The sequence below is a fragment of the Balaenoptera borealis genome (genome assembly GCF_965194805.1).
Source record: "Balaenoptera borealis genome assembly, chromosome: 14".
NCBI classification, from domain to species: domain Eukaryota; kingdom Metazoa; phylum Chordata; class Mammalia; order Artiodactyla; family Balaenopteridae; genus Balaenoptera; species Balaenoptera borealis.
The window spans coordinates 47,695,621-47,719,918 of record NC_138875.1 but is presented as its reverse complement, the minus strand read 5'-3'; the positions used below and the strand labels follow the sequence as shown (position 1 = coordinate 47,719,918).

The following is a 24,298-nucleotide window of genomic DNA, read 5'->3' as shown; positions in this document are numbered from 1 at the left end:
CTGATTTCTGTCTCTGCACAGTTGCTGGGTTAGTCCATAATGAAGGCCAGTTCCCTTTGTTTTTCAACCCATATGATGGAAAGTGGTTATTTAATAACTTCAAGCATACATTGGCCCCATTGATAGATGAGAAAGATGGAGCTGAAATCTTACTTGCAATGAATGAAATGTTTTCAGAAGTAAACTGAAAACATTTAGCCCCATCCATTCTAGCCTGAAGGCTGAATTGTGTTGAACAGACATAACTGTTCCAGTTAGAAAACACGTAAATGGTGAGGGGGGTTGGCACCAACACAATATTTTAACTCTTAAATTCCTTACTTGGAGTTTTGACTTACAAAAGGTATAGATAAGTGGAATATTAGGTCAATCAGTTCTCTTCATTGATTTTTAGTATTTATCAATAACCAATCAGATATCATTCAAATAAATATAGAGCTTTATTTAAGAGAAAGCTAGAATTGGCTTTGTAACCAGGCCTACTGAATCCTACTCTATTGTCCAGAGATATTAACAATATTTGCTGTTTGGAATAATATTTGGTAGCAAATCACATTATTTGCTCCTTTTTATTTTAGAAATAAATAGAGCTAGACAACAGTATTGCTAAAAATGCAAGCACATAGGTTCATATGCAGTTGTAACTCTAAAACATTGTTGACCCTGGCACTCTTCTCTGATGTAATGCGGTCATATTTGTTAGGTCAAAAGGCAGAGATGATAGATGAATTGCTGAGATCATGGTGTTGATGAAGCCAAGGTCAAAGGTAGAAGCTCTGTATGGGCCAAGATTTTTGTAGAGAGAAAATGGAAAGCCTACATCTCAAATCTCATCTATTCTTATTAATGTATACCATTAACAGGAGGGGAAGCAGTGATAATGTTAAAGGAACTTCTTACACAAAAATGCATGTCTTCCTCTGTATCTAATATCAACTTCATAGATAAAGGGAAATTTTCCATTTAATCAAAGAATATCTTGGTCAAGAATAAAACCAGCAAATCCATACATTCTGGCCTTTATGGAAATAGATCCTCTTCACTTTCAACTATAAATCTAAAAAATGTAAAGAACATTGTGAATTAATTGTTTAGCCATTCCCATGACCTAAAAAAATCATAATGTATATATATCATTCCAGAAATCCATAGCATTTTGTAAAAACTATGATTTTGCTGCAATAACTAGTGATCTGTTTTAATTTGCATAATTCCAGTTCTTAGGTTAGAAAAAAGAAGAGAGAGAAGTAAAGAGAGAGAGAGAGATTTATTACCTTAGCAGAAAAGATGTCTTGGGACCCAATATAGTGCTTTTACCTTGAGAAGTCAAACATTGTGTAACTCTAATCCATCTTGGATGCCCAAAGTCTCCAAGTTTTGAAACTGACTGATGAGTCAAGGGATATTTTGGGAAAAGCAAGCTAGAAGTGTTTGGGATTTAAACAACATGGCATTATGCCTCAGTGTATATTTTCTTAGACATTTGAAGTTTTTCTTAACTAAGTCTTTCCAAACCTGTGTAGCAGCTTACCAGACTTGTTGACTTTGATGCCACAATGCATTAGCAAATGCCGATAATTTCAGGTAGATTTGATTGAAGAACTTGACCTACTTGGGATCCATGTGAGTAGTTTCACTGAGATAACATAAATTAAAGCCAGAAAAGACTCAGCTAATACACACTAAGTATTTCTCACACAATTGTGAAAGGGTAAAATGATGAATGACCTGCCCACATCCTCTTCATTTTAATGAACACATAATAGGATAAAATATACCAAAAAATTGTGATTCCTCTATTTTACATTACTTACATCAAGTATGCTAATGCCCGTGTGTGCACACAGATGTATCTCGTAAGGTCTATTTCTTTTCCTGATTCTGCCTACTTCCATTTTAGGTCTGGTTTATGCTGCTGTCTGTGTCTTTGTCCATCAAGCTAGCCAGTGGGTTGTGTCAGTTAACTCCCCATCACCTTCTGACATGATTCTGAGAGCAATCTGAGTGCCATTTATTCTCTGATGTACAGATTTCCTTTTAAGCTAGTGAAGGTTCCATTACTGCAACTAGGAGGAATAGATTTGTTTTTCTACCAGAATCAGAGTGGTCTCTTGTTTCTTTGATACTGTTGGATTTTCTTTTAGGAACCCTTTCCAATTTTAGCGTAGCTCTTTCCTACCCAAAAGATCAGTTATTTTCTAAGTCAAAATCTCCCTTAAAGGGCCATATAACAATATTCATAATACATTTATTAAATAAAACAATCACACTAAGGACTGAGGCATCCTATTAATATTAAAGTGCAATGAAATAGTTATATACATGTGCTTTCTTTGGTCATTGACTACAGGACTTTATGAGAATCATTTTAATTTATTTTAATCTAATTTATTTTCCAGCTTTATTGAGATAAAATTGACACGTAACATTGTATAAGTTTAAGGTGTATAATATTATATGTTGACTTGATACACTTGTATATTGCAAAATGTTTACCACTTTAGCATTAGCTAATACCTTCATCAAGTCTTATAATTATCATTTCCTTTTTTGCTGTGAGAACATTTAAGTTTTACTCTTTCAGCAATTTTCTAGTATAAAACATAGGATTATTAACTATAATCACCATGCTGTACAATAAATGCCCAGAATTTATTCATCTTATAACTGGAAGTTTGTACATTTTGACCAATATCTCCCATTTCCCCAACCCCTCAGCACCTGTTACCCACCATTCATTCTACTGTCTGTTTTAATAGGTTGGGTTTTTTGAGATTCTATAAATAAGTGAAATCATACAGTATTTGTCTTTATCTGACATTTCACTTCACATAATGCCCTCAAGGGCAATCCAGCCAATTTTGTTGCAAATGGCAGAATTTCCTTCTTTCTCATGACTGAAGTGTAGTCCATTACATATTTTTTATCCATTCATCTGTTGATGGGCACTTAAGTTGATTCCATATCTTGACTATTGTGTATAATGCTGCGATGAACATGGGAGTGCAGATTATCTCTTCAAAATTCTGTTTTCATTTCCTTCGGATATATACCCAGAAGTGGGATTGGTGGATCTTATGGTAGTTCTATTTTTAATTATTTGAGGAACTTCCATACTGTTTTCCGCAGTGGTTGTACCAATTTACATTCCCACTAACAGTGCACAAGGGTTCTTTTTTCACCACATCCTCACCAATACTTATTATCTTGCCTTTTTGATAATAGCCATTCTAACAAGGTCTGAGGTGATATTTCAGTGTTTTTGATTTTCATTTCCCTGATGATTAGTGACGCTGAACACCTTTTCACGTTCCTGTTGGCCGTTTGAGTATGCTCTTTGGAAAAATGTCTATTTGGTTTTCTTGCCCACTTAGTAATCACGTTGCTTGGTATTTTGCTATTGAGTTTTATGAGTTCTTTATGTATTTGGATATTAACCACTTATCACAACTTTCCATAACCTAAGGCATAAAAATCTAAATTCTTTAGCATGCTATGCAGGGCTGAGCATTATCTGAACCTGACCCCACTTCAAGCAAGCCTAATTCCTTGTCACCCCATTCTATTCTACAGTCCTGTCAAATGACTTGACCGTTCTGAAAATGAGCCCTGCCATCGCACCTTGATGCTTTTGATTATGTCATTCCCTTCTAGAATGTGCTTTTTCTCCCCTTGGGGTTTGGGAGATTATCCTTCCACACTCATTTTAAGTATTGCCATGATGAAGAAACAGAGTCATATATTCTTTTTCATAGTTGCAATGCAATCAGCCTCATTTCTGCTGTGCACTTACCACCTCTTGTAGTGGCTAGTCATGTGACTCGTCTCCCTGTCAGGACAGAAGCCCCTGCAGAGCAGACCCCAAGTCTTAATTACATTTATAGACTCATGCATGGCATCGTGCTTGGACAGCATAGAGGCTCAATCTATTGGTTGTTCAACAACTTAGTATCTTTCCAGGTTAACGTACAAAGTGGAATATGTTTCTTTAATACTTTGTAGTTTTTTGCAGCACAAGAGTTGTCTCTTAAGGATAAAAAAATATTTTTTAAGTGTTGAATTTAACAAAACCCTTTTGAGAATGCTTCACTAAAACCTGAACTCTTTGATTTATGTGAATGACTATATTATTCTGCCGTACTATAAACACAGCTATAATATTGGCAGAAAATAGATCATCTTAGGAAGGTCAGATAATTTTAGTTTTATGTTTTTAGTTTTACTTTGTCTTGACTGTGGAAAACTAAGCTGAAGTTATAGACTTCGTTCGCAGGCTTATTCATAATGAACAACTGCTGTGAGAATCACCTGTCAAGGTTAAAAGATCGAAATTAATATTTATATACGTTTACATTTGACAAAGATTTTTCATATACCATTTCTTTTTGCCTCTCACAATAGCCTTTTAAATTAAGTACACGACAGGCATTGTTATTATGCCCATGATAGAGATAAGGATGCCAATGCTGACAAAGTTTGTGTGGTTGATAAGTAGTCATGGCATTAGTAATTGGCAATTAATTTTGGGGTGCTACCTCAGGACTTCTAGCCCTAAAATCTTTCTCTTTCCACTAAACTATGTAACATCCCTGATTCCATGAATCTGGCTACTTACAAACTCCTTCTAGGAGCAGACCAATCTATTCCTCACTCATTCTTTCATGGATTATATATTTTTCTTTCTTATCTCTTCTTCTCCCCTTTGGACTACTTCTGCTATTTGCTGGGAACATTAGCGGCATTAAAATTATAAGGTCAACTTTCAAATATATTAAAAGGTTGACATCTTACCGGAACGTGAACAATTTACAAGTGAAGACTGAAATTTTGCTTTATTGGAGATAAAACCAGTTTTATGAATATTTATTACAATCAAAATGAAAACTAATTTAAAAGAATATGTGTTGGTTAAAAATATTGGATTTTAGAATTAGACATTCATGAGTTTTCCTCCAAGTTCTGTAATCCACAATGTGATTTTAGACAACTCGCTTATTTTTTTTGAACATTAGTTTCCTCAACTGTAAGATGGATTGTTGTTTGGATACTTTTAAAGGAAGATACATTATTTAAAGCACATCAGTAAGTGTAAGATATGTATAAAACAAATGATTATGTTATTGCTATATGATATTAGGCTAATTTATATTTTTGTTATTTTTAATACGCCTTTTTACTGTTTTATCCAATAATCATTGATATGTACCACTGGATAACATGAAAATAATCTACAGTCTCAGCCACATGATCTAATTTTCTCTCAAAATTCTGTTCACTAATTGTTAAAAAACCTATGGTGTGTGCAACACAACATTAGGATTAGTAGGGAGTTAAAGATGTGAAAACTACATTTTAAGCTTTCTTGATCAAAATTGAATAGCTCAGTACTTCAGTTAATCAAAAAATATATAATCCAGATAGTCAAGTCAAAAAATCATCTGCTATAAATGAAGAATTGGAGCTTGCATTTAATTTTGAAAACACCAGTAAATTATTTTTTACCTTCTTTAAAACTATAGGCATACATTTTGAAGACCACACATGGTATTCAATTGGATATGCTGTTCAACTATACAGTCAATATTTGTCGATCATGTTTGTTCTCACATACCTTAATGAATTTTTATAATGGATAATTCTTACATCTGACACCCACATTCTTAAGGTGATAAAAAGTTGTAAGAGAAGAATAAGATGAAGAAAACTTTGGGTTATTTTTTTCCAATCACAAACATTTTTTTCAAATCTCTGAGATTAATGTCAGTTTAAAATTTGCTCTAGAAGATGCGACTTATGTCTATTAAGAATTAATTATCTGCTATACTTCTTTAACAAACTGTACTTTATTACTTTCTGAATATTTTCTTTATCTTGAGGAACCAAACCTCTAGGACATTTTTAAAAAATTAGTTCTTTCAGCAGCATTGAATAGTACAGTGCAATGCCATATCTAAACCTCTGTATGTATAATCTAATAGAATTTAGTCATGCACACCAATCAACTGGTCTACTAACATGTAGGTACATGCAAATTTTACCAGCTAAATTAGGATATTTGAAGGAAAGCAAAAACATTTTTAACAAGGAATTTAAAAATTCAGGGGGCATGATATTTACAATCTGGATAGAAGGAACTCCTTTAAATTATAGAACTACACCTCTAGAGGTTTACGCAAAGAACTATCTCTGGTTGTCAGGAGAATGTTTGTGGGCTTTCTGGATCAGATGACTTTTCTTTCTGTGTATATTTGGGAATGCACCCTGCATTTCCCACCACCTTTATTTCTTGGACTTCCTCTCCTTTGATTTGGCTGTACATTAGGGCCTAGTGAGTTTCCCTACAGTTTCTTCCTTGCAGGCACCAAAGCAAGCACGTTAAGCCCTTGCATGTATGAGCTAATTGCTGTGGGCAAACGCGGGAAGTAATAAAAATAGCTGCAATTTTAGATGTCTCCTGGGGTTTCGGTGTCCTTAAGAGTTCCATTACTTCTATTTCAATCTGTCAATCCCCACCCCACCTCTGTAACAACATTTCTGCTGTATCTTTAATTGATTTCCACAAAACACCAGAAACACACAATATGACAAACAACAAAGCAAAACCCCCAAACCCTCCTGCATGTCTTTTATGGTGGAAATAGAGGGGGTGGCTTATACATTACAGTGCTAAAGAACTGAAGTTGAATATCAAACATCCCTCACATTAATCTTTTCCCTAATGCTATTTAATCATACGTATTCTCTCATCTTTACCCTTATGCTTTTCCTACTTTCACCCCACACCACCACTCTCATTCCTCTGGATTTCAAATATGACATTCTTTTTTTTTTTTTTTAAACCAGAACATTTATTGCGTGACTAATAATTGAAATCCTTAAGATGAACTGGATGCTGCAACAGCTGCCCTCTTGGGTTTAGGTGTTGTTCCTTCGCGGAATCCATGCCTGAATCTGAGGCATACAATTTTTAGGTGCCTCATTCGACCAGTCCCGGTGGTATTTCGTCTTTCAGCTTTACCACTCCAGTTATACTTCCTCTCCCGCTTGGCAGGGTAGCCACATATACCACAGGTCGACCTCTGAAGGTGGCAGGCCTTAGAAGCCACAGCGGCGGCACAACGTGTGCATCTTATTCCGACGCTTTCCAAACGAGGATGGTCCCTTCGTCATCTCACTTCTGCCACCGAGACCAAAGAGACTGAAAGAGCCAAATATGATATTCTTTATTCACCTCTTTTATACTCGGTCTCAACCCCAAGAAGTTATGTTCCTACACATGGCCTTATTTCCTGTAAGAGGAATTTGTATACCAGGTGGTTTAATTTTGTGTTTACTAGACCCCGTAATAAAATGGCTAGGTACTAAAGTTTTAAAATGTTAATAAGCATTCATTATGGTGTGCCTCCCAGAACTTTCTTGAGAGTTGGAGAATGTAGTTCCCCAGTAGCTGAGAAAGCTGCTGACAGACGGTCCTACTGGCAGTCTTCTTTCAAGATTGCCTCTACCGGAGAGTGCCCACTTAGCTAGGTCAAAAACCCTCCTAGGGCGCCATGCATCCAGTGATTGGTCTACGTGGGGCTGTAGAGATGCAATGTCCTTGCCTCAATTTAGAACAACTCTGAAGGACCATTGCAGGTTTATAACAGCCTGACACGTCAGCTGAGGTCTTCCTTGAGACAGCATGGCTGCTCATCATCTCCTTCTTCCTAATCTGGTTTCTTTCACTTCTTTTCCACAAACATCAATCACCAGAACCCTCCCTGATAAACTTCCTGCATGCCAATCATCTCAGAATCTGCTTCCTTCGGAACTCATCCCGGGACATGTTCTTAATTAAGTGTTACTCTAAGTAGTTACCAACTCTCTCAAGTCAGAAGGGACCTCTACAATACTTTTAGGCAAACCTGGACTGGTTCTTCGCTTGCGTGATTTCACATGGTAGGTTCATTTGCTCAGAGTGTGGCCTTGGGTATTTTGGGATGGGAGCCAGGCATTAGTATTTTTAAAATATTGCCAGCATTCTGGTGTGTAGCTAAGTTCAGGAACCACTGGCCAATAACTCTGCCACTTCAAGCCTCTCTACCTTCCTGGCTGTACTTCCTTATTGAAGGAACCCTTGCTATCTCTTTGGCGTTCTTGTGTTTGATTTGGGGAATAGTTTTACTTAATGTTCATCTGAGGAGCCATGCTTTTTCAACCCTGAGACCCATGAGCGACTTCAGTGTCCTTGGCTCAGGTTATGGTACCTTCATTCTTCAAGATCTCCATGATTTATTTACGCATTGCATCTTTCCTAGAGAACTAGTGTAGTCATGTTAGAATTATGATTTGACAATAGAAGAATCAACTTAACATGCAAAAATAGTAGAAGACACCATGCATCAAAGGACAAGGGATTATTTTGTCACACTATTTACTTATTTTATCCCACCATTAAGAAGTCCATAGTTACAATAAATTATTTAAGAAAAATAAAAATTATCAAGCAAATGAATGCTGAAACAAAAGAACAAACTAATAGCTCTATCTCTGTCCTCTCTGGGTTGTGACATCAGTAATTTCTGGGATAGCTAGGTACTAGCCTTTAATACATAAGGGAGACACATATTTGAGGCTTCAATCTATGTAGTGTCTTTCTGAAGATACATATGCTGTTCAATTTTCCAAGTTATGAATTTAATATTTGAGACCTAACATTTATACTGCCCTTTACAGTTTATAACATATCTTCACATCAATTATCTCATTTGACATTCTCCAGTTGTGCCGAATAATTTAATAAACTGGGTAATACTGGCATTAAGTTCTTGTACAGAATGTAATCATGATTAACAAAAAGTAATTTATTGTATTTGCTGCTATGCCCTATACATCCAGTTATTAAGGTTTAATGTTGCATGATGACCTAATTTTTGAAAGATTCCTATACATGCAGTCAAAGGGCTTAAGAGGAATGGTACTATTAAGAAGGAAAATATTAGAAAGTGGATTTAGAATTAGGTGAGCCAAGCTAAAATAGATGATTCTGCTCACATAGCTCAGTTATTAAGTCTGAATTTTTTATGCCGAAGTCCACAAAGAAAATTTCCAAAGTAATAAAGTTTGATCTCTTCAGGATCTATCATTTCCAGTCAATTTATTCAGTTTTTAGAATTTCTGTAGTTCCAAGTTTCCTGGATGTACTTGGATGTTCTTAATCTTGGTGATTAAGGTAACAGAGTTGATAGGTGTTGAAGCAGTCTGGTCATTGGGGCCTGGAATCATGGACCATTTTGCTTCAATAAACTTGACTATTAGGGCCAAATACATTATATAAAATATATTTAATGCTGCTTTTAATAAAGATAACAGAGTTTTAAAAATAGACTGCAGAAAACTGAGATTTTCTTCAACTTAAAGAGGTAAAATAAAGTCTTTTATCAAGGTAAGTGTACACATTGAAAGGGTGAAAGAATATGTATTATAGAATCTTAAAGTTCTTATGAAAGTTCCAACTGAACCTGGTTAATAATCTTTGAAAAAATAAGAGATAACATTGAAAGTTAAAGTGAGAAAGCTTTTTGAAAGTGAAAGCATTTTCTTCTCTTGTAAATTATAAAAGGACATATGGATAGGTAGATAAAGATGACTGTCTTAATGACAGTAGATAACAATAGCTAACTTCTCTGGAGTGATTACTATGATCAAGGTCACAGGCACTGTCCTCCCCACAGCCCTGTGATGTACCCCTATTTTACAGACAAGGACACTGAGAGACCAAGCAAATTATCAGAAGATATGAAGCAATTAATGGGCAGAAGCAGGATCCGAACGCAGGGAGAATCACAGCCACCTGTGCCTTCTGAGAAAGTTTCGTTTCTCCTCAAGGCACTTGAGGTTGTTGCAGTGTTCTGGCAGGCCAGAAGTTAGTATATTGGAAAAACAAACCGGGTATGTTGGGTAAAGGAACAGAATAAAAGATTCATCTTTCTTAGCTGAGAAGAAAATGAGTTTCTGCTGGCAGACTGAATGTTCCCCCAGAGCCTTGGAAACGTTACTTTGATTTCCAAAATTGTTCAGCTTACACCAGAAAATGAAACGTTTGGGCTAGAGATGACAGGCGGGTCTCGTATGAATGACTGAGAGAGACTGTTGATAGAGGCTGGGAGAGGAAGGATGCTTGGAGCAGTTTTCCAGGTCTTGGGTCAACAGGGCGCATTGCTGTTTGCCTAGGATTGGGGAAGGGATTGATGAGTAAGAATGCTAGGACTGTACCAGTCTTGGTATAAACAGTCGGAGAAAATGACTTAGTGAGTATACGGAACGATGAAATTTTAAAATTCCCCTCTCATCTTGGGGTCTCCGACTCCCCTCCCTCCCACATACCTCCTCACTAATGTTCTCAGTGTGTCATAGTATATGTATGTTTCCTTGTAAAATATATGATTTATTTTTAAAATTTAGGTTGAACTAATTTAAAAGTTTGAGGTATGTAAATTAAAGATATTCGACTGTCTTGACATCCCCAATGGCAATCCTATATGGTGCCCCTAACATAAAGGATAGTGTGCAATAGAGCTGCTTTTTCCTTTGTTCACTCAGCCGTGTGTTTTTTCACTCAGTGCCTGCTGCCACTGAGTGACAGAGATAGTGTCAGCTCAGGAGCCAGACGGTTGGGCTTAAATCTTGGCTCTGCCACTTACTAGCTGAGTGTTAGTGGACAAGCCGTGTAACTTCTGCTCTGGCTTCTCCATCTAAAGAAACTGGGAAAAATAAAAGCGACCTTATATACCTTAATACGTATATCATAGACTCCAAGCCATTCTGGTGCTAGTGCTTTATTGCTGTTATCAAAAGGCGTCACTGGGGAGTTTTCACACAACTTTAACAGAACAGGATGCTATGGGGCCTTCTCTGGACAGCCACCTCCCCGCCACCCTGCCAGCCTCTCATGTCCTCTGCCTGCCTTGTTTGCAAAAAAAAAAAAACAACTCTAGCCTCTTAGGCCTTCCCCAAGTTCCAAAGAATAAATTTAATCAGAGATATGAGAAAATGCAGAAACAAAGGAAAATAGTCACGCAAGACAAAATCATAATAGTTTAGCCATTAAACAATGGCTTCTCTTCAAGGGCTATACATAACATTCTGAGCCATGTCCTTTGAGCTGTTTTGCATGTACTGAATCCCCCGGCAGGTGGAAGAAGTTAACTGTATGCTGCCCACAAGCATGTAGACCTCAGACCAGTTGGAACCAGGAGGACTAGCTGACCAGAGATTTATGGCTCAGATAATGTTCCAACCACAAGCGAGACATGGTGGCTACTTGGAATTGCACAATGGAGACAATCATCTCTGAAAATAGAAGACTGTCCCCTACCCAGCCCATAGTCCGTTCTTCTTTTCCCTATAAAATATCCAAGCAAACTTAGGGAGTGGGGAGTTGGTTCTTTGGGACATGAGTCTACCTTTTCCCCATGATTGCCAGCTTCCTCAATAAAGCTGTCGTTTCTTTTACCCAACACCTGTCTCTCAGTATTGGATTCTTGAGCGATGAGAGGCTGAACCTGAGTTTGATAACACAACTATAGTGCTGCACCACCAGGCTGGGATTCACTCAATAACTGTATGATGCTTTCTGATCTTAGAATTATTACATTGTGGGGGGAAAAAATGATGTCTATTAGAAGTGATGAAGTAGGTAAGTACTGTAAGGATTAAAGGAGCCAATATGCCGAGTGACTAAATCAGTATCTTTGCACATAAAAAGGACTCAGTATGGTGAAAATTTTTCCATGTAGTTGAGTGTATATGTGTTTTGGGGTATATGTGAGCAACAGGTTTAGTTCAATAGAGTCTATGAGGCCATATTTTCTCCAAACACAAGAGTCAATTTCAATTTATAATGTTCATAGTGGGACTGGGAAGATAGGGCATTGATTCAGTTTGACTTACTCTGAAGGTCGTAGAGATCCTAGTGCAGTGATATGAACTAAGTAAGTACAGAAGGTGAAAAAACCCTGGGGCAAAGGAAGACGTTTCTTTCAGCCTGTGGTTGTTGATGCCTTTATTGATACTAACGATCAAAAGGGAGTTAAAACAGGAAGATAAAAAATAATCTCATGACACAAGAAAAACATTATTAAAATACGGTCTCAAGTAGCCCTCCAAATACAGAAGCCATTTAAAATTAAAATAAACTAAACTAGAAAATATTTTCATACAAACCAGTCATATTTCTCTTCTGACTTGGATGTTACCACAATAAATGTTTTTACCACACACAATCAAAAACCCTATTAGAAAAAAGCAGCAAACTCTAAAATTGTACTATGCAAACTGTATTTCCCACAAAGTAGAAACTGAAAAAATAAACTGTCGCTGATATATATGTATTAACAGACAAGATAAAGGTACCATTGTAAAACTTGAAGCTTCTTACTCAAAGTACATTAGCTGCAGAAAAAGATCAAAAAACAAATTACTGTAGCAGCTGACTGGTATCCATGCAGTAATTAAGTTCATCATGCATTCCTGAACAAATAAATACTTTTAAGAATTATCCTTGAGGTCAACATGTTGAAACTTTAAAAATTCAATAAATGAATCCAATATATTAAATATATATTGATTTAGAGTAATAGAATACCTCAAAATATCAGCCCACCATCATGTTTCTGATTCATAAAAGCATTTCTAGTCAAGAGACCCACTCCACCCCAGCCCATTCTCCATCTATGAGTAGGCACTTAAAATAATCAGTATCACAATCCTTACATGGACATATATTTTGTTAAAACAAAAGAATAAATATATTCTCACACTTTCAAGTTGCACCTATGGTCAGCACAATCATTTGTTGTAAGAGAAATTAAGGGAATCTGAATTACTTTAAATCTATAGATAATCTCCCACAAACTTATTTTAGCTGCTAATTTCCACCCACTAAACTCTTAATTAGACTGGCTGACAAACAGAGAAAAATGGTGATATATGAACTTTCATTACCAACCTTATAGAAATGCTCACAATCAATCAAAAAGTAGTATCTATAGTAAGACTGAATTTGCTGCCTCAAGAAAAAGAGAGTTTTGTTGTTTCCTCCTCCAAATGCCTTCTTTTTTAAAAAATATTTATTTATTTATTTATTTATTCTTGGCTGCATCAGGTCTTAGCTGCGACAGGCGGGATCTTTCATTGTGGCGTGCAGGCTTCTCTCTAGTTGTGGCACTGGGCTCCAGAGCGCATGGGCTCTGTAGTTGTGGCATGAGGGCTTAGTTACCCCAGGCATGTGGGATCTTAGTTCCCCGACCAGGGATCGAACCCGTGTCCCCTGTATTGGAAGGCTGATTCTTAACCACTGGACCACCAGGGAAGTCCCCCAAATGCCTTCTTAAAGGGGGTTAATCAACTGATATTTTCCAAGAAGGGTTTTTGTTTGTTGTTGAACACATGGTAGTAATACACCTGGCAGGTATTTGATATTGGTATCATCTCACTAGCATCTCCTATGAGTTAAAACAAGTGACAGTTCAGGGTAGTATGGCTTTCTTTAGGTCTTCCAGTTTTTCCTTTGAATGAGAAAATGATACATTTTCCCCTCCCAATGAGGAAAAAATATTAAATGAACAACTGTAAAGCTGCAAGGTAAAAATGAGAGTGGAAAGAGACCTGTTTTTTTGATGCCTTTACTGTTTTCATACCATAGGGGTCAATCAGTTCACATGCCATTGGTCTGGAGACACCATGAAGAGCAGTGTGAACTATTAGTGGGAGTGTCACCTCATATGCCCAGTTAACTGAGGTCACCTCTAAAAATACATGATTGGAGGTTTACTGGTTGCAGAGATGGTGAATTGTAAAAACCAAATCATTATCAAGACTGATGTTTTGACCCATCTTCTTTTATAGTGCCTGTTTGAAAATGGCAGTAAAACAAATTTAAATTTGTATGTTGGTTGCAAGGATATAAAAGGCAAAATTATTCAAAAATCCTTAACAATAAAGAGATGGACCAAGCTATATCAGGCAAATGTTAAAACAAAACCAATAGAAAAAGGAAGACAGGTATGGCTACGTGAAGGACAGACAAAATGGAATTTAGGGCCAAAAGCACTAAAAGTTGTCAAGCAAGATGTTTCCCACTGATAAAAGCTAAAATCCAAACTAGAGGATAGAACAGTTTTAAGCATACATCAATATGGCCTGACATACAGAAATCCAAAATGCTACAGAAAATGATAAGTCAAAAGTAAGTAAAACATTAGATATTTGAAGAATAAAAGAAACAGGTTTAGAAAAATGTGTACCCTGTAATCAAGTAAATAAATATTCTATATCAATAAATCAAAAACCTAGCTATTTGAACAGAAAAATAGACACTTTAAACTACTCTGCTGAAGGAAAAAGGAAAAAAAAGTAAAAGACAGAAAAAAGATACATAACTTCAGATATGAAACAGATTTTTAAAATCCTATATGGAACTTTCTATCAATAAATTTTTAAAATGTTAGACACTTTTTCAGGAAGATGTAAATTGTGAAAATTGGTCAAAAAGAAGCATAATGTCTAATACACCAATTTCTACTGGGAAAAGCCTATCCCCACAATGGTAAAATTGTAGAATTCTAACAAATTTTTATGAATAGATAATCCCAGTTTATATAAATTATGTCAGAGCACAGAAAAAATGGCAGTCTTCCTAATTCTTTATTGAGGCCAGAATAAATCTAGGATTAACATTGAGCAAGAATAGTGGAAAAACATAAAAGTACAAAAAATTACATGTAATTTAAAAGTCCTAAGTAAAATGGCAACAAATCAAATACGTCAGTCTGTTAAAAGAATAACATCATGAAAAAAAAAAAAAAAAAAAAAAAGAATAACATCATGACCAAGTAGGGTTTATTCCAAAAGAGTTTGATTCAATATTAGAAAACCTAATGGCATATTTCACTATATTAATGGATTAATATTTTAGTATCTCTGTGGATGAAGGAAATGCATTTTATAAAATTCAACATGTACACTCATAAAATCTCAAAGTAAGCTAGCTATACCATGAAATATACCTATACCTATAGTAAATGTTACACATAACGATGAAATATACAAAACTGTCCTATAGATAGAAACAATAAAAGCTATGATTGACATTACTACTAACTATACAGGAAATAAACTTAGTATTGATTTTGGAATAAGGAAAAAACCTCATTGTATGCAATAATGATTATCTATCAGAAAAATCCAAGAGAATCACTAAAAAGCTATTCGAAATAACACAAGAGTAAAATGACAGTTAGAAACAAGAAAAATAAATAAAGGTGGATACATTTCCAATACAGCAGTAAAAGAATCATTTGAAAAAAATGCTGCAAAAGTGGATCGCACTAATGAAGCAAAAATTATAAAACAGTGTAATAAAATGAAATGTTTAGTAAAACTCGATATATGATCGGAAAAGCGAGAGAGATGATAGTATTGGATGGGAGAATAGATGAAGCTATGAACTCCTCACAGCTCTATAAAATTTCCAAGAAAATCTGTTATGGAACTTGACAAAAAGTTTCTAAAATTAATGTACAAAAGAAAGATTAAGAATATAGAAAATTTTGATTAGAAGAAAGAACTGTGCGGACTGGCTTGTCAGAAATGGTATTTTAGTATAAAGATCTAGTGGTGTGCAGAGATTAAGTAAATGATCAGAATAAACGGTCTAGAAATAATCATACACTTCTATGGGAATTGTGTATATGATAAAGGTGGGTTATGATTGGGTTAACAAATGGTGTTTGGAAAACAGACCATGTTATCTAGAAAGTTATTTATTTACTTATTTATTTTTGGCTGCGTTGGGTCTTCATTAATGCGCTCAGGCTTTCTCTAGTTGCGGTGAGCGGGGGCCACTCTTTGTTGTGTTGTGTGGGCTTCTCATTATGGTGGCTTCGCTTGTTGCGGAGTCCGGGCTCTAGAGCGCAGGCTCAGTAGTTGTGGCGCACGGGGCTTAGTTGCTCCGCAGCATGTGGGATCTTCCCGGACCAGGGCTCGAACCCATGTCCCCTGCATTGGCAGGCGGATTCTTAACCACTGCGCCACCAGGGAAGCGCCTAGAGAGGTTTTTAAAAGTTAGATTTCTACCTCATACAAAATAATTATCAGGTAAATTAAAGAGCTAAATAAGTGCAAAACCATAAAAAACAGAAAACATAGGATAATAATTTTATAATTTGGAAGTGAGAAGACCCTCTCAAAACTCTATGGTTGAAAATACTGACAGAGTAAACCACATAAATCAAATGTTTGTCAGTAAAACACCATAGACAAATTTACAAGACTAGCAAAAGACCGGGGAAAAAAATGCAGGTAACAAGTTCTTACTAATCAATTGGAAAAAGCCAAGTAATTCAATAGGGAAATAAAAATAGGCAATTCAAAGAAACACAAATGGCTAATAAGTAAGAAAAAAAATCACCAACCCATCTCATTCGTAATCAGGAAAGTCATAATTAGCATGAGGTTATCTTATGCTGTGTATCATATTGGCAAAACTTATAAACACGTGTAATGTCCCAGACTGTTGAAGATGAGGATCTACAGATTTTTATATACAGTGTTGTCGGGAGTGTCAATTGGTGTAGCATTTATTAGGGCAATTTGGTCATGTCTCATTAAAATTTAAAATGTACACATTTTTGTCATGGAAAATAACTCACTTCACAGAGATTCTAGCACTTTGTATGCAAGTTTTTTTATTGGCAATGTTGCAGAAGTGATCCAAATCACCAGAAACGACCTAGAAAAACATGTTTCTGGATGGGGTCCATAAACCACGTTCATAAATATAGTCTTCAAGGTTTTATTACATTACATGGTTATAGTCATTTTACAGAGTATTTGAAACGAGCACTGTGGCCTGACTCAAAGGCTACCTTCCAAAGAAAAAAGAAAAAGGCCTTGGCTAGATTGTCTTACATTTTGTGGTTACTATTTTGAGCAGCATAAAATCCTTTTGCCAAAGAAGGAAGTTGCTGGCTTTTAGAAAGCCTCATCATCTTTTAGCTAAAAGGCACTTTGAAGTAACATTAAAACACTTATAATTTTAGCCATATTTAATTAACTACTCTTCACATTCTTTAATCTAGCAATTCCACCTCCAAGCATCTAACATGCAAAGAGACAGGCAGAAGGATGTTAACTGATTGCAGCATTGTTTGTAGTAGTGAAAAAGTTGGAAACAACCAATTACTTAGGACAGGGGTCCCCAACCCTTGGGCCGAGGACTGGTACCGGTCCATGGCCTGTTAGGAACCGGGCCACACAGCAGAAGGTGAGCGGCGGGTGAGCGAGTGAATCTTCATCTGTATTTACAGCTGATCCCCATGGCTCGCATTACCATGTGAGTTCCACCAGCATTAGATTCTCATAGGAGCGCGAACCCTAGTGAACTGCACATGCGAGGAAGCTAGGTTGCACGCTCCTTATGAGAATCTAATGCCTGATGATCTGAGGTGCAGCTGAGGCAGTGACGCTAGCACTGGGGAGTGGCTGCCAATATAGATTATCATTAGCAGAGAGGTTTGACTGCACAGAGACCATAATAAATCAACTGCTTGCAGGCTCATCAAAAGCCTATCAGTGAGTGGCAAGTGAAAACAAGCTCAGGGCTCACACCGATTCTGCATTATGGTGAGTTGTATAATTATTTCATTATATATTACAGTGTAATAATAATAGAAATAAAGTGCACAATAAATGTAACGCACTTGAATCATCCCGAAACCATCCTCCACCCCATTCGTGGAAAAATTGTCTCCCATGAAACTGGTCCCTGGTGCCAAAAAGGTTGGGGACTGCTGACTTGGGAAAGTGTTAAACTCTATGTGCATATTAAGGTATACTATATGTAGCAATTAAAAAGAATGAAGTAGATATGTACACTAATATGGAAAATTTTCCAAGATTCATTCCTAGTGAAAAAGACAAACTACAGAAAATACATAATGTACAATCCCACTTTCATGAAAACAAAACAAAATAAAATCTTTATGGAAATGTATGTGTAAAAATGCTTTTTTGGAAAAGACTAGAAATTACATATTAAATAGCTAAACAGATGTTCCTCCTGTATCAGGGCAGGGGGCTTCTACTTTCTGTTTCCTGTTTTTTTTTAATTTGAAAAAGTATTTTCACAAAGGAAATATAGTCATGAATTACTCCTGCAAAAAAGGGAAGTTTTGAAAAATACTATGTTTACATTTACTGATTGTGTATATATAAAATGCTTATTAGTGCTTAAAATTTATATATATATGTGTGTATGTATATATATATATATGTGTGTGTGTGTGTGTGTATACATATATATGTATATATATATATATACATATATATATATATATATATATATACACACACACAAGCATACCTCAGAGATATTGAGGGTTTGGTTACAGACCGCTACAATAAAGTGAATAGCGCTATAGAGTCACACAAATTTTTTCTGGTTTCCTGGTGCATATAAAAGTTATGTTTACACCATACTGTAGTCTACTAAGTAGGCATCAGCATTATGTCTAAAAAAATGCACTTACCTTAATTAAAAAATACTTTATTGCTAAAAAAAATGCTAACCATCATCTGAGGCTTCAGTGAGTAATAATCTTTTTTGCTGGTGGAGGGTTTATAATATTGCAAGAATTACCAAAATGTGACACAGAAACAAGCAGTTATGCAAATGCTGTTGTAAAAATGGCCTGATAGATGTGCTCCACGCAGGGTTGCCACAAACCTTCATTTTGTAAAAAAAGGCAGTATCTGCAAAGCGCAGTAAAGCAAAGGGCAATAGAACAATGTATGCCTGTGTTAGAGATAGTCTGTGACTGAACATCAACCGTAAGAAAGTAATTGGGGGACTTCCCTGGTGGCACAGTGGTTAAGAATCCACCTGCCAATGCAGGGGACACGAGTTCGATCCCTGGTCTGGGAAGGTGCCACATGCCGTGGAGCAACTAAGCCTGTGTGCCACAACTACTGAAGCCCGCATGCCTAGAGCCCATGCTCCGCAACGAGAAGCCACTGCAATGAGAAGCCCGCTCACCGCAACGAAGAGTAGTCCCCGTTCACTGCAACTAGAGAAAAGCCTGAGCGCATTAACGAAGACCCAACACAGCCAAAAATAAATAAAATTAAAAAAAAAGAATGTAATTATGCTTGTTTACCTGAGTGCTGCGAATTTTAAATGCTGCAACATTTGAATTTAAGAAGATAGTTGTTTTCATTTGGATGTACAGCAGCACAGAGGCGCAGTCTAAAAATCCATTAAAAAAAAAAAAAGACTATTCCAATTAGCAAATTTAGTTAAGTTTCATTATGAAAATTCCCAGAGGCAAGGTCTGGCATTTAATGATTAGAAAAGTAACAAGAAAATATTGCTTACAGAGTGAATCAATAGAAAAGTAAATTTCACTGTCTAATATAAAATTATCTTTAAGTTAAGCAAAAAACCACATGGAGTTAATTAGAGGAGGTATATTGTGTAAGTTTTTTTCAAAGTGTACAACATAAGCATATGTGGTGAGATAACGATCATGAGGGATACAGGAAAACAGAGTGAGAATTTTTTCAAGTCTCTTAAAATCCATTTATGAATCACAGTATGACACTGAACAGTTTTACAAAATTGAGTAAGGTGGTTTTGCTTTTCTGTCCTCTGTGACTGCGTCAGGCTACTACTGTACTATATGCTTGAAATTTGTTAAGAGAGTAGATCTTAAGTATTCTCACCACACATACACAAAAAGGGTAACTATGTGAGGTGATAGATTCATTAAATAACATGATTGTGGAAATCATTTCACAATGTATACGTATATCAAGTCATCACATTGTACACTTCAAATATACAAAATTTTGTCAGTTATACCTCTTTAATAAAGCTGGGGAAAAAAAAAAGGTCCAGTCAATGAACAGAAGTCAAACCAAAGTGTATTTCACTAGGTACATCAAACAATGGCTTCAACAGATTGCCTGGGAATTCCTGGCATCCGCTGCAGTTTCCAGGGCCAGCTCTATCCCTTTTTAGTGAACTTTTCTTTATATCGGTGCTCTAGTGGGAAAGGCCCGTTGGAGTCAGTTGTAACCACAAGCACGAGCAGAAGGGCATAAAGGATGTTAAGAATGACACAAAGTTCACTGAACTTAAGGATGTGATTTGTATACCACCTTCAGTGTAGTCTATTCTTGTGTCACTCGATGTTCTTCTTCTATGATGAGAAGATCCACAGTGGTTCTCTCTGCTGCCCACTGGACACGGCTGCCACGCTAAGGGTTTCAGTGGTGAACAGTGCAAGAACTAATACATGCTTTTGTACTACGGTTCTCAATGCAACCCCAGGACCTGGATCTTTGCAACATTCAAAGCAGCTCAAGTAGAAAAGAAAAAGTTCAAACCAGTCACCAGATCCAAAATTAGCATTTTATTCAGAACGCTGGGGTCAGAGGTGTATCATTTATATTCTGGTACACAATACAGAGGCAAAGCTGTTGTCAGAAGTCTCTCCAGTTTAAAAGCTTTTTTTTTTTCATTTTTTTTTAAAAAACACACTTTAGTAGTGCCACCAGTGTCAGGCCACCCCTTTCATTTCTTATCTTTCCTTTTTTTTTTTTTTTTTGGTACAAATTATGTAAAACATTTGTGCTAAGAACTTTTCTCCCTCCCCAAACAAAAATGAAAATAAAAAATAAAAAAAATAAAAAAATTAAAAATTGAGTATTCTAACTACAGCTCAACAACTGAATCAAATGTCACTTTGTTTTGTAAATACTTTATCCATAACGAAAGATATAAACATGCAAAAAACCTGAATCCAGTCCAAATAATACATACACGTGTTCTGAAGTTTCTGCACTTCTCCATAGACTATGCCAATAAAACATTATGTACACATACCATTTTTACAGTGAAGTGGAAAAAATACAGTAAATAAAAAAGTGTACATGGATTAAGACCAAAATGTGTCTAACATTCTAGTTTATGAAAAAATTCAATTTTGCTACAAATTGGTGATATGAAAACTCCCTTTATTTGCAACCAGCTGCATAAGTTTTAAGATTTTAGTGGAAAAAAACAAAAAAACAAACTAAAGTCTAAATCTAGAAGTCATGTACATTTTCCAATCTCATGGTCTCATCCCCCAAGATAATAAAATTGCTCCATGAGTGGTTTTGTCTCTTTAATTCCGTATTTTTAATAAAAGCAAATGCATTGTAACAAAAGCGTGTCGAAGCATATCATGGTTTAACTTACTGCTCCCACCACAAAATATTTTGTCTTTTACTTATCGTTTCAGAAATCAGTACCATTAAAGCCTTAAACATAAAACTAATTCCAATCTGAAAAAGGTACAAAAAGGCACATAAAATCCCAGTGCTTCTGTACTGTAAAATTCAAGTGTAACTGAGCTCAGTGTCTTTCCAAACAGTATTGGATCACTGATATTCCCTCTGAGCCCAAACTGGTTTACAGCCTCTGCCAAAGCCTCCAGCAAGCACTGTGCTAGTAGACTACAAAGTTCAAGCCTAGCTTCTGAATGCTTTTTTGGGAATATCAGTTGAAATTGTTTGTACTTGTCCGGAAGCGAAGTTCACCCTGAAGTTCAGTCATCACCTCCACCGTACATGTCGGCGAGTTTCTTGAAGCGGGGCCCCCAGTCGTTCAGGTAGTCATAGTCTTGGTCGCCTCCACTACTGGAGGAGTTAAGGGAGCTCAAGGACCCGGCCGTGGAACCACTGCCTTCATAGTCAAACACTAAGAGGGAGTCGTATGGCGGAGCTGTGGGATCGTTGTCAGCAGCTTTAAGGCCCTGCAGTTTGGAAGACAAGAAAAGGATGAAGAGAGGGTTACGATTAGCAAATCCACAAGCAGACGCTAGTGGTCCCGTGGCATCCAACACTTGTTTTTAAGTTTCCACCTGCAGACCACCGCATGTGCAACCCAGAGAGACTGGGGTTATCACCATGTTCGAAAGTTAGACAAAAACTAACTGTTCTCTCCTCCGCAAAGAAGGAACCCTAAGGAGTCTAGCTCAGTGAGGCCGAAACATACCATGGGACAGGGTTCATTGGAGAATGCGTTTGACAGGTGACAGAAATGAGTGGCCAACTGCCTGAAGCTGTGAGGGGAAGATCTTAAATGAAGTCTGGTAATGCATTCCTGTAATAGTACATCGGGCAAGACCAGTTTTGAATAGTTACTGGAAGAGTAAGGTACATGAAATAATACAGAAGGCTATGAAATCATGTGGTATGTGGACCCTAATCTATGTAGGGTCACTCAGAGGATTCTGGCGACAAAGTGGCTTAAAAGGAATTATAGGCAAGGCAAAAAGAGAGGGACGTAGAAATGAGTGCCATATGATCCTTGCCCTCTGTAAGCTTACAATCTAGCATAACAGACATTACTGTAGTATGAAATAAATGATAAATAAGTACCAAAACTATGAAGTCTAGACAAAAATCATCAGAATGCTGAAAACACACTTCGACCGGCAATGAGAGCTACGCGTCCGAGGAGGAAGTGGCATTCTATTTGACATAAATTTGGACGGATGTCAAAGGAAGAAAGAAGACGGGCCAGATGTGATTACAATACAAGGAAAGTTATTCACTAAATCATTTATGTTCTCAACGGAACATTAAATGTGAAATTAATTGATAAATTGTGATCAGGTATTATTTTTTAAGAACGGAGTGACTTCTAGCTCCCACAGGCTTTAGAAACGTCATGATCCAATATCAATACATAGTATAAACACTGGGGAAGAGGATCCTGCCAATGTAAAATAATATGTATATACATGGCTCTTAAAAAGAACTGGAAAAATAAGAATCAAGGAAATGCTTATCAATAAACTTCTGCAAAAAGATGCTTTTTTTATACATAACTCATGTATCTGAAGCTACTGTATTTCACAATTATGCTCTACAAAACTTTAAAGATTTAATACTATGTCTTTTTGCCACATACTAAGTATTTTTTTATACTAAAAATACTAGGTATTTTTTTCTCTAATTTTTTCCCACTTCCATTCTAGTAAGTCCAAGATATACCAATGTTAGTCTCCAAACAATCATTCTCTTTTCCCACAGCTCTTAGATGTAGACATAGAAAATGAACTTGAGGACACAGGGTGGGAGGGGGAAGCTGGGACGAAGTGAGAGTAGCATCGACATATATACTCTACCAAATGTAAAATAGCTAGTGGGAAGCAGCAGCATAGCACAGGGAGATCGGCCCAGTGCTTTGCAATGACCTAGAGGGGTGGGATAGGAAAGATGGGAGGGAGGCTCAAGAGGGAGGGAATATGGGGACATATATATGCATATGGCTGATTCACTCTAGTGTACAACAGAAACTAACATAGTATTGTGAAGCAATTATACTCCAATAAAGATCTATTTTAAAAAAATGCCGGTGGGCTTATGGTGGCTTCACTTATCCAAGACGTGATGAACTGTCCATCTTTAGATCAATCCTTCCAATCCATATGTGTTTATGAGTACATATATATATATATATTTTTTTTTTTTTCAACGGTGCTGTGATTCAAACCCAGGCCACCAGATTTTTTTTTTTTTTTTTTAGGGAATAGTTTTATTTATTTATTTTTATTTTTGGTTGCGTTGAGTCTTCGTTTCTGTGCAAGGGCTTTCTCCAGTTGTGGCGAGCGGGGGCCACTCTTCATCGCGGTGCGCGAGCCTCTCACTGTCACGGCCTCTCTTGTTGCGGAGCACAGGCTCCAGACGCACAGGCTCAGCAATTGTGGCTCACGGGCCTAGTTGCTCCGCGGCATGTGGGATCTTCCCAGACCGGGCTCGAACCTGTGTCCCCTGCATTGGCAGGCAGATTCTCAACCTCTGTGCCACCAGGGAAGCCCAACATATATGTTTTTTTATCAGTAGAAAAGAGGAGGAAGAGGGAAACGAGCATGAAAATTAAGGTCGGAGTCAGTACACGTAGTGGTTAAGAGCTCAGACTCTGGGGCGACACTTCGGCTCTGCACAGTACTAGCTGTGGGACCTGGGCTAAATTCAACCAGCTTCATTTCCTCATCTGCAACTGTAATCACAGTAATACGATCATTACGGAGACCAAATAAAATAAAGGGACCCAAGCGCTCACCACAGTGTCTGGCACTTGTTAGAGCTCAAGGAATATTAGTGAATTTTTTTTTTTTTTTAACTTTTAAGGTTAGAGAAAAAAATTCTTGCTTTGGAATTTGAAAAAAAGAAAAATAGATGTGAAGACATAGCATTTTAGAAA

At 36.7% G+C, this 24,298-nt stretch overlaps 1 protein-coding gene, 1 long non-coding RNA gene and 1 pseudogene across 4 annotated transcripts in view; 1 reads left to right on the top strand and 2 right to left on the bottom strand.

The window, feature by feature from the left end:
- The window catches only part of LOC309610902, a 913,322-nt gene that overhangs the window by 210,791 nt on the left and 678,233 nt on the right, over window positions 1–24,298 (top strand). The window lies entirely within an intron of this gene.
- Window positions 6,819–7,204, bottom strand: LOC309610995 (large ribosomal subunit protein eL37 pseudogene; annotated as a pseudogene). The gene has a single exon. The product of its transcript is annotated as a large ribosomal subunit protein eL37 pseudogene (transcript).
- The window catches only part of CDH2 (cadherin 2), a 213,813-nt gene continuing 209,953 nt past the window's right edge, over window positions 20,439–24,298 (bottom strand). For both annotated transcript variants that reach the window (XM_082354202.1, XM_082354203.1), the window contains one exon: window positions 20,439–21,839. In XM_082354202.1, the coding sequence (XP_082210328.1) occupies window positions 21,633–21,839 (207 nt within the window). In that variant the 3' untranslated portion in view covers window positions 20,439–21,632. The remainder of the gene's footprint in view (window positions 21,840–24,298) is intronic.